This window comes from Papilio machaon, chromosome 22, assembly GCF_912999745.1.
Source record: "Papilio machaon chromosome 22, ilPapMach1.1, whole genome shotgun sequence".
In the NCBI taxonomy this organism is placed as follows: domain Eukaryota; kingdom Metazoa; phylum Arthropoda; class Insecta; order Lepidoptera; family Papilionidae; genus Papilio; species Papilio machaon.
The window spans coordinates 2,284,760-2,296,474 of record NC_060007.1 but is presented as its reverse complement, the minus strand read 5'-3'; the positions used below and the strand labels follow the sequence as shown (position 1 = coordinate 2,296,474).

The 11,715-nt window shown below is 32.0% G+C and overlaps 1 protein-coding gene across 2 annotated transcripts; it reads right to left on the bottom strand.

Annotated features, from left to right (window-relative positions):
• Nucleotides 1-1,886: 1,886 nt before the first annotated feature.
• Nucleotides 1,887-8,139, bottom strand: LOC106712536 (T-complex protein 11-like protein 1). 2 transcript variants are annotated; one of them, XM_045683529.1, is made up of 9 exons: nucleotides 7,605-8,139; nucleotides 7,110-7,298; nucleotides 6,451-6,571; nucleotides 5,411-5,617; nucleotides 4,801-4,951; nucleotides 4,309-4,472; nucleotides 3,585-3,763; nucleotides 2,491-2,657; nucleotides 1,887-2,206 (listed from the first exon to the last, which is right to left on the bottom strand). In XM_045683529.1, the coding sequence occupies exons 1-9, from the start codon at nucleotides 7,706-7,708 to the stop codon at nucleotides 2,010-2,012; spliced, it is 1,479 nt and encodes a 492-aa protein (XP_045539485.1). In that variant the 5' UTR covers nucleotides 7,709-8,139; the 3' UTR covers nucleotides 1,887-2,009. The 2 variants fall into 2 exon arrangements, with proteins under 2 accessions (XP_045539485.1, XP_045539484.1); XM_045683528.1 differs by having other exon boundaries at nucleotides 7,110-7,310; nucleotides 7,605-8,136.
• Nucleotides 8,140-11,715: the final 3,576 nt, after the last annotated feature.

Sequence of the window (11,715 nt, the reverse complement as noted above, 5' to 3'; positions counted from 1 at the left end):
TGTATAATTTGGTAATATTTTTTTATTTTATTTTAGCTAAGGACCCACGAACAGACTTATCATTTTTTACGTACTTTTTATTTATTAATAAAACTTCTAACATCAGAGGAAACTTATTATAACATTGATAAATAAACTATATAACCAATCCAGTGATACATCTCAACACATCAAACTATACAACGGAGATGCCTTCGATAACTTCTATCATCTAATGATCTAACGTCCGATCTATTGTTATATGTTAAATTACTCTCAGTGTATAGAGCATACGTTACACGACATAACGAAAACAACCGATCGAGGGTGATGTCTTCTCTCTTTCTTATCACCTTTAAAATCGTTATAGTTAATTAGTAAGAATATGGTTTTGAATTATTTTCAACGACATTCGATTAATTTTAAAATAAACTTTCGATATACGTAAAAAAAAATCGATGTCTTTTTGTAAAGTTCACTTGTGGTAACATTTCATATATTAAATTTAGTATAACACAGTTTAACATTATTTCACTAACATAATTATTTTATCTTTTTCCTCATTCTTTCTCGTTTTGTCGTATACTTTTTTTTGTAAACAAACAAATTATCTTCGCTATTGTCTTTGCGCAGCGCACGTGCATCCCCGACCATTAGAAGGGTTGGGGCCATAAATCCATCGAGTTCGTTATCGCATTCTCTGTGCGGCTGTCCATTTGATCCTTTGTTCATATTTTTAAAATGTAAAATTAGTTTTCGTTTACTATGAAGAAGCCCCAAAAAAACAAACGACGGTAATAAACACCTAAATCCCTTTTGTTTTTGAGGAACGTTTATTGCGTGCACATTTCGTCTTTCGAATTTTTAAATTTATTTTTCATTGTTTGTTTCTTATCTACGCAATGACAAAAAAAAAATCCTATTTATACGCTTTTTCAAATGAACCATAAACTATTTTTTTTATATTTTTTGTTGTCTTTAAACTCCAACATTAAAATAAACATTTTTGTCTGCAACAAAGTTTAGTTGTATTTTAGGTACGACGTTGAAGAGTAATCTCGATTATTTTGATTGCAATTCAACGCAGAGTGTATCTCTTTTAATAGATTTTGCGTCTCACGTATAACAATTATTGTATTAACAGTAAAGTGTTTTCGAACCTTATGTTGATTTTATAACAAAGTCTTTTTCTAAAAAAAAAGTGATGTTAAATAAATGAAAACCAGTTTTAATGTGAATAAAATGTAATAAAGACTTTTCGAGATATTTGTGTAAATGTGAAATAATTATTAAACTTTGAAGGTGTCTAGCGCCTAAACTTCGCAATATTTGATAGAGGTAAGTTTGTTTAAATCGTCACTATTTTCTAACAAGGATTCTGTGGTACTCTTTTGATCACGTCTATCCCGGCCGCTCGGTGTATTGTATAACATGCATCACACTCGCTCGTTCTCGTTCTCTCTCGTTCTCGTTCACCATTCGACTCGCCGACGGTCGCCGAACATAGCCGAACTTACGAATGTAGCCTGATGCATAATTTAAATAAAATGACAACACGTCAATAAGTGTCTATTGTAACAATTAACGGACTAAATTAACGGAAGTAGAATTTAACGGAAGTTAACAAGAGCGTTAACACTTTTTGAATTTAACTTAAAAGTTAATCCGTTAAGGAAAATGTTAACTTCGTTAATTAACGATTAACGGATTAACGAGTTAATGCCCACCTTTGGTTATATATATAACTTTTCTAGTATTTCAATATTTTAACAGATTTCATAAAGTAATGTAACACACATTTAGATAAAAATAAATTTCAGTTTTAGAATATTTTTATCAATAATAGAGTTTAATGTGAAAGGAAGATATTTGCACTCCAACACATTTTTCATATAATGTTTCGTACAAAAAGAAAATATATTTATTATTTTGGGTTATAGGTTATAATATTAATGTTTTTAATTGCAGTCATTATCCATATAAATGCGAGTACAACTTAAATATAAGTGTTAAATTAATAAAAAAAAAACTTAATTCTTACTTAATTCCTCAGCGACGATGTCTAAGTAGTATTTAGTGAATACAGCTTTGTTGTGCATTACATAGCGTAGAAGAGTACCCGATACTGAAGTCAGTTCCTGTGTAAAAGCTGACAATCCCACAGGTATCTGACGAGAACCTCCGCCACATACCAGTATCTCTTTGAGAAACTCGAATATTCTTTGACCTGACAAATGACACAAAAAGGTAAAATTTTGACAGCTGTCATTTTGACATTTAGTGTTGTGAAAAAATCAATCGGCAATCAGATTAATCGAAAGCGACTATAAATCAAAGATTAAAAAAAAATTCAAATTATATTGTAACGCTTTTTAATTTATATTAGCAATGGAGTTAGGAAAAAAAGTTTGGTTATTTTCCACATGTCAATAGTAATATCAAAAATTATTTCTTAACCGCAAATAGAGTAAATGCTTTTATTCAAAGATATTATATTTATAAAATACTTACGGACAATCTGTCTGACTCTATGTTCGGGATCAGAGAGTGATAAAATCTGTGACTGTATGAGTTCTTTAGTATCACCGCTGAGGGCGGCCTGGTTCAGTCCTTCTAGAAGATTCTCCGTAAAGACTATAATTTCTGCCGCTACTGAAGGCAATATCGATTTCAGTTCACTGTAAATAAAATAATATTTTAGGAACGCGACAAAATAAACACCTTTATTGGAACGAAGTTCCTTATCGCGCGTTGTAAAAGGGGGCTAGACGGAAAAAATTCTTACGAAAAGTTGTCACGACACTTTTTGCTATATCACCACGGCAACGACGTGACAATATATAACGAAAATTCATAGAAATAAAATGTACTTCTTGTGAAGACTTAAGTTTTTTATTCATAGAATAAACATTGGTTCCTTCACTAATTAATAGAAAGGAACTTCGTTCCATCCGGGTGTCCCAACACACCTCTCAAGTTTTTTGTTATCAAGGATGGGTTAAAAAACTAAGGTTTGAATAAGATGACAATTTTGAAGCAAAACAACAAAGTACTTTAGCAAAAATCATAACCAGCAATTTTTTAGGAGTAACATTTTTACGAGAGATAGATAATAGAGGGGATTTTTGGATTTACTCCAACGTGGCAGTAAAACATAAGGTTCTCCAACTTGTAGCCGTCCAAATAATCTTACCACAAATAGAACCCATAAAGAACTGCAGTTACAAAATACTAAGTAAAAAAATCGGTTGTTAAAAATACTGCATCACATCAGATTGAGACAAAAAATTAAAAAGATTACATTTACCCTTGCAATTTGTGACACTGTTATTTTCATATATAATACGCAAATTCACAGATAATTTATATTTAGACTTTTCTTCATGTATTTAACTCAATCCGGACTCGGACTGATGCTTTGGACCATTTATAACAATAGTTTTTTTTATTTCGTATCTTGTTCGGATGCCATAAATGTGAGGATTTATATGTAGCGTTTTATTTATGAAGGAGTACTTGATTTTGTGCGGGGTGCTCCATTTAAGTTTTACAGCCACACTCGAGTTAATCCAAAAGTTCCCGCTTCACCTCCCCTACATACTTACATGTCATTTGATGTATTATCCAGTATAATTATGATTTTCTCCTTTAATTGCTGCTTCTGTGTGGCTATGGAGGGATCATTACCACATGAGGGGCTCACTAACAGTATAGATGCTGTACAGATCAGTCGATACACTTGTGTACCTAGTTCAGCGAAACGGGAAGCATCTAGTGACACTGTCTGAAAAAAAAAATATTAAATGTAAATAAAAAAACCAATGGAAAGATTGTAATGAAACTTTGATATTATTTTTATATTTACAGCTTTTAAAATTTGAGGAACAAAGGGTTTTTCCAGTTTTAAAAAAAATCTAATAAAGTACATAAACATATCCAATTATGTTAAACTAGCTTTTACTTAGGAATAAACTAATAGAAAACGGGGTAAAAATTATCCTATGTCCGTTTCCTGGTTCTAAGCTACCTGCCCACCAATTTTCAGTCAAATCAATTCAGCCGTTCTTGAGTTATAAATAGTGTAACTAACATGACTTTCTTTTATATATATAGATGACAGTGTAATAGATAGAAAAGTTACATTTTGATTACTCTCACTCTTAAGCAATTGATAGCATCTTTCGACTAACCAAGAAGATAAAAATAATAGATTAATTTATTAAATAAGTTAACTAATTTAGTAAAATTGTCTAATAACATAATTTTCTCTATTTATTACAACTATTTTAAAACTAAATAAAAAAACTTCAATACATAAGTAACACATACCTCTGGATAGTTCTTAGAACTGTCCCACTCTAAAAGTTCTAAATAAGCTTTAGCCAATGTTTGTGCGGTGACATTTCTTATGGCTATTGCGTCAGTCACCGGTATAGTCAGGCCCGTCTTGTCTATGTGTCTTTGTAACCACTCTCTCGTGTATTGTAGACCGTCTGTGAACAAAGAAAATAGTTATTAATATTATATTAGATGCTTTAAATAATTCTAAAAATCAAATTGGCCAGTGTCACTTAGCAAATCTTACTGATGTCATAAATAGGAATGTTTAGATGTATGGATGGATGGATAGGTTTTTGTAAGAAGGTATCTCCAGAACGGCTGCATGGAAGTTTTTTTAATTGTGTGCAGACGGAGTCGCTAATGAAAGCTAGTATAATATAAAACACCATTCTTCTTTACTATAAAAAAAACTGAAAAACAATAATTTTTTGTCTATTAAAATAAGAAAAAAAAAAATCCTCAAAAGGTACATTTATTTACCTTCAGAGACTTTTAGCAGTTCGTCAAACTTAGTCCTCTCATATTGCACACTCTCTTGCTGCACATGAGGTCTGATCATTGCAATCAATGTATTGGCCAAGTCCAGCTTTAATATTTCTAATGTTTCAAGAATAGCTCGGAATATATCCACCTTAAATGATAATATGGTAAGTTACATGAACCTGAAGTTATAATAGTACATAGAAAGTCATCATCAAAAATAATATTTGTTAGAACACATGCTTGTCTTACTAAAATTAATAAAATTATATCCTAATTAAAACTGTACTGGTAATTAAGAAAAAAAAAAGATTGACATTATGTGGAAGAATATGAATTATATATATATACATACACATGACATATAAATCTGTACATTTATTTAGGTAACATAGTCACAATAAAATTGATATACATATCACATATAGCCTAACCAATAATATAAAAATATTGGCCAGAGGCTTCTACATCTTCTTTATTACATAACTTTCTAGTGTGCACATAAAAATAATGCCATATTTTCCACAATTTGATGAGGGTTTTTATATTTCTGGTTAGGCTATACATTTGTCTGAAAAACTGGGTACTTGTATACAAAAAATTCACTTACAGTATCTGTCAGCTTTGTTATATTCTGTATCATCTCATCTCGCGCTGGTGCGGCAAGTTTCCCCATTAGATCCACAACAAAAGTGGCATACTTGTTGAAGTCAAGACTATTGTTCTCCGCTTGCTGTTTGATAAAGTCATGGTCCAACACTTCCTCAATCATTTCTCGTATTCTTTTGTGACGAGGAAGAAGTATTGAAAATAATCCCTGTAAAATATTTATAAGCCTCCCTTAATGTTTAATTTACAATTCTAAGTATGGGAGTAAGACAAACATTACAAGACAGTTATTGGGATCAATTAACACATTGATGACCAGTCACGAGTTAACTGGTGTTATGGCCGAACGTTGTTCACCGGCCACAAATAAACTCGTGATGCGCTTTTTTTCGCATCGCTGTTTTTTTCCCTGTTGGCGAGCAAACAGTGCAATTGTTAGTCATTATAACACAAGCTGTTTCTCTCGCTTATAACACCCTCCAAATCTTTTGTTGTAAAAAATATTTGATAATAAAAAAAAAAAAAAACGATGACGGAACGTAACGAAGAATCTTTCAATGAATTATACGCGGATTCTTTATCTGATTGATTTTCAGTAAAATTGCCGGTCAACAATTTGTTAACATTTTGATAAGCTACTCCTGATAAAAACTTATTTAGAGAATTGTAAATACAATTCCAAATGAGTATTGTAGCCTCAACCAAGGGAATTTATGCAGAGATATATATGGCCAACCTGTTAATATAAACCCGGACTATGTACAGTCAAACCCGGATAAGCGAGAACCTCTATAAGAGATTGTCTGGTCCGCCACAAGCGAGAAACTCAGGTTAGAGTGAAACCTATATAAGTGAATAAAACACTGCGGTTCTTTAGACTCTCGTTTATCCAGGTTCAACTGTAAAGGTAAATAATTATAACTACTGTACAACATGGCTGTAATAATAACACCAAAATTACACACATCAATAAAACCTACACAAAATGATATCATTTAGAACAGTCATTTCAACTTTTCTGACTCATTGTTATTTATATACCTGTTTCACATCTTGAAGCAGGACAAGCGCTTGTTTGTATTCTGGTGGATCCGAGTTCAATTGCTCCCTCAGTATATCAAAGTATGCTTTGTGCATTGTTTCTTTGACAAGCTTTTGATAACTGAAATAAGATATACTGTGTTAATCTTCTTATATATATAAAAGAAAGTCGTGTTAGTTACACTATTTATAACTCAAGATCGGTCGAACTGATTTAGCTGAAAATTGATGGGGAGCTTAGAACTAGGAGTTGGACATAGGAACTTTTTTATCTTGTGTGCATTTGTTTTATTCCGGGCGGACGAAGTCGCGGATAAAAGCTAATATGATAATAAAAAAAAAATCATGATTGTTATTATTTGAACATTTAAAAAGAGCTGTTAGTGAGGATCTAAGTGACTCAAATGTGTTTAGTTCATTGTAGAGAACAGAATTAACATCTTTTTGTATATCACAAAGAAAAAAAAAACATTTTAAGATGTTATCAACATGAAATCATAAATCCAACACAAAAACAAGCTTATAAAGTTAGATACATTAGCTCTTTATAATTCTTTAGTTAAGTAAGTTGAGTCCCATCAACGAGCCACACTTCGCAAATTCATGTTTATACAAAAAAAAATGTACATATTTGTGTTATGAAGCATTTTATATAATACCTGTTATCTGGTGGTTCAAATGGTTCCAGCTTGAAGTCCTGACCCACAGCGATTTCATGAGCAAGGGCCATGTTCTGCATGCCATGTGCTGCTTTCATTATGTCCTCAAGGGTCACAAATTTTGGGGGAGATGCACCTGTTATTGTGGATCCTCTCACTCGGAATTGAATAGGCTCATTAGCATAGTAACTGTAATCATTACTGTTAAAAATATTTAATTTTGTTTTTGAATTGCTTTGTTTAATATTTATCATTAGTGAGAGAATACAAAAATTATATAGATTCAAGAAATCAGTACCTAACACTTAAAGTGTTGTAAATATGTTACTATATAGTTTTTAAATACTGCCTATTCTTTATCATCAAATAAGTTAGGAAATCTGTCCAGTTACTCTTTCTATTATTCATCCATTGTGCATTATTTTGTTTATATTTTATTGACAAACAACTGCTATTTTAAGTAATAAAGATAACAAGATTGTATTATAAACGTACCTCGATCTTGACCCAGTAGGCATTGGTTGGGATGGGGTCCTGCTAAATTTTTCTTCTTTGTCTCCCTTTTGGCCTGAGCCACTCGGTCCTTCGCGGTCACTCATCTTGGAATACGAATATGAACTGACCCTAGCACGACATTAAGCCTTTCTCAACCCATAAAAGGCGGACGGAACACGGAACCACCTTGAGTCATAATATTATAACCTTTTTCACATAACAAAGAAACAAGGTTTCGTGTAACTTTTAGTCTTAAAGCGTACGTTTAACAATAACATTGGTTATTGTAAAGAATTTTAAACAATGTCTTTTAATCTTGAAGTTTTCATTGTAGTTTGATTTAAGTTTACGTTTCCATTTTCTTTCACTTGTCAATTTAGAATTTGGTTGCTGTCATTTTTTTAATTATCCCGTCAAGTCACAAAGAGTTTATGGAACTTCAATGGAATCGTATACCAGTGTCACAGTAAATTTAATTTTTAGTTTGATTGTTTTGATTCAATTGTGATTTCATAATAAATTATCATTAAATGTTTACTTTAAATTATTTCCAATATTTTTTTAAAATATTTTTTTTTATTTATTAATATTTTTAATTTTACGCGGAAACAAAAAAATAGCTATAACAATCGGGAAATAGTAAGTCCCGTTTTATTCAGATAATAAACAAAAAAAATAATGTATATTTTAGGCACTTTTAGGCACTATAAAACTTCGATTATTAAAGTTCAAGGCTATTAATTAGGACGCAAGTTTTGTTTCATAACGAGAACGAGAACTATTTTATTTCTAAAACGACTAATATTATAACTTTGTGCCGAGAAGGCTTAAAAGTATATAGAGAATTTTACTTACGGTAAAGCGCGAATAATGTATTTCCTAGTATTATTCGCGACAATAACGCACTTGTACGATATACAAATCATAGAGTACGCCTGGGTATAAAGTAATTTCCTTGCCATAACTCTGTTGGCAACAGAAATTAAAGAAGCGCAAAAGTCGAGGAGGCAATTTAACTTCCGTTCTGACAGAACTAGCAACTAATTTGCCTGTGCAAACGTATTGCCTCTCCGCGAATCTTGGAGAGTAGATTACTTTTCAAATATTCATTGCTTTTTATATTTAAGTTTTTCTGAACAGGTATCCAAAAAGAAACAAAACAATAATGGTATGGAAATTTTGTGCAATATTTTTGAAATTTCTTTAAAACCTAATATAGTGATATAAACGTTAAATGAAAATTGTACGCTATACTGAAAATGCCTCTATTTTGTATAAAGTTAGGCACGTTAGTATAATTAATCGTCTAAAAACTTGGTATGTTGTGTATGACAATATTATGTTACGAGATAATATATGTCTACGCGATTTGTTGTAATATTTTTTCTGAATTGTCGTTGAGGGCTGCCCGAGTTTCTAAGGATGACACATTCTATTTATTTTATACAAAAAAAAAACTGTAGAAACGCAGAAGTCGCGCTGCCAATTTAACTTCCTCAGAGACAGAAGTTAACTGGGAACTAATTTGCTTGCACCAGCAGCGTGCTGTATCCGCACTATTCATTCCGACCAAACGGATTACATTTTTTTCTTAAATATTTATTTAAACTTGAATAACTCCCTTTTCATTTTATATCTTTTCTATACCAAGATAAAATGTTTTTACTTTTTTATTTTGTTTTGGCATAATTTTTAATTGAATGATCTTTAACAGTGGTAGACACTACCAACGACAGCATCTGATGTCTACGAGCAGCGGTCGCCTTGCTATTTCGGCGCATTTAGGTGGCCGATCGCTCGTTTGTCACCTTATTATATTTAAAAAAAGTTAACTAACTTAGGTAACCTTTAATCAAAATATATCACTGTGTTGGTTTCTATGTATAGTATTGACTGAACTATAAAAACACGATTTCCTAATAAGAAATCTAGCACAGATTTTTATATTTATTATGAAGACAATTTATGAAACCACTAACATTTAGAATTCTATGGGTGAGAAAAAAAAGCATTTCAATTTGTCAACGCGCTTATGGTTTTTTCAAAGTTACGACATCGGTTTGTAAACGTCGTTCGTATTGTGTCTGTGACGTGGGTTTGGCGGGAACTCCCCGAATTGTACGTCACTCTGAAAGGATTCGATTATGACCACTAATCTGAAAACGTTTTGATGAATGACTGTGGAATATGTTTTCCTTTTTTATGTTACATCTGTTTTGGACATGGGTTTTGATAATACGTTTTCATTTACATATTTGTGTTCAGAATGGGGATATGGGGGCAAGGATACCTACTTTTAAAATTCATTTTTATAACAGTGGTAACAGTTATCACGTTCAGTGCTATGGACGTAATGGCATATTAACTGTAATTTGTGGATAATTAAGGACTTGAAATATGATCCCGTTTCTTCATGTTTTTAAGAATAAGGTCGTCTTTGAGATTTAGAAAATGTGGAGCACTGTACCGTCTTGGCACAATACTACAAAAGACTTTGGATTAGAAAACAGAGATTGGATCTTAATAGTCGCTGTTGACAGGATAAAATGCAAAAACCGGTTGTCTTGGAAATGTCCCAAACTTCTCTCTTATCTGGTTCTGTCGTTAAGCAATGTTTACAATAATGGACGTCCGTATGAAATGGCCAAATCCTAACCAAAAATCTTAGTAATATTATAAATGCGGAAGTTTAGATGGATGAATGGATGGATGTTTGTTATTACATAGCTCCAGAACCGCTAAACGGATCTCGCTGAAATGTATACAGATGTACAACACAGTCTGGAAGAAAACATAGGTTACTAGATAAGATTTTTTTTAGTTCACACGCAGAGTAGTGAGCAGACCTTTTTTTTGGACCGTGAATTTACAGTCCCGAAACGCTGATACGAAAAAAACTTAATATTATAGTCCCTCTCATTTTCTATGGAAAAAACAGACCTAGACAATTTGGTTTTGAAACCTGAAACCTTGGTGGACTGGCAGTGGAAACCCATCGTTATAAGAAATATTAAGGAGATTCTAGTTATCTTTAATCTCAGCATAGCCGAGTTATACTTGAGTGATGTTATTAATGAATGAGGTTAAAGAATATAAAAGGTTAAAAAGTTATAGACAAAATTAACAAGCGGATTACATAGCATTTGGTCGGAGTGGGTAGTTTGCGCGGGAAATCTGTTAGCCGTTGGACCAAGTTACCTGCTGAAATAATTTAAACTTTTAATCCTTGTTTGTGGCGTAAGGCCCCTTGCTCTGTGCTAGTTTGTTTTGGATTTTCGATCCTATGTACCTAACGAAACTCGTGAGCTATCGAATTCTCCAATATTAATAACTAAATTTATTTCATTTGCAACAATAGTTCATAATTCATGCAACCACAATATTTCCACCTTTGAAGTGTTTGTTTTATAAATATTTAATTTTATACTATGCATATTTTAGTGTTACAGACTGTATTTACACTGTTAAACAAAGTCTATAAAACGTGTTGTTATGCTTGTCATTTAGTCTGAAAAATAGAGATAATAGTTGATTTATCAGATAAATTTCCAGACATTCATTTGCATTCAGTTTATTCATACCTTTTGTATTCATTTGTAATACATTACTAATATAGAAGTCGATGAATAAGTTTAACAATATTATAGGTAATTTTCGAACAATGAAAGAAATTCTCGGTAATTCAGTAGGGGGTGACGTCACGTCATGCTAATTAGATACCGAGGCGTGCTTCGCATTTCATATCGAGCCAGTTTTACTTTAGTATTCAAGACGGCATGATCTAATTTCGAAATGACGATGAGATTAACGCAAACTCTTAATTAGTTTGGTAACATTAGGTCTACTTCGTCTAGATATTGACAGGCTTTATTTTTATCGAATTTAGCAAGGAGGTTGCGTATTTGACTTGGAAAAAAATAAATTTAACAAATAGTCAATGACTCAGTTATACTATTTTTTGTAAGATGTATTCGCAGACAATATTAACTTACTAACATTTTTTGTCCATCCAAACTAAGCTGGAAGCTAGTGCTAGTTGATTAGCGATAAGAGTCGAATTCACGACCACACGATCCTCAGCACCTCTAACTATTAGATAATTTGTATTTAT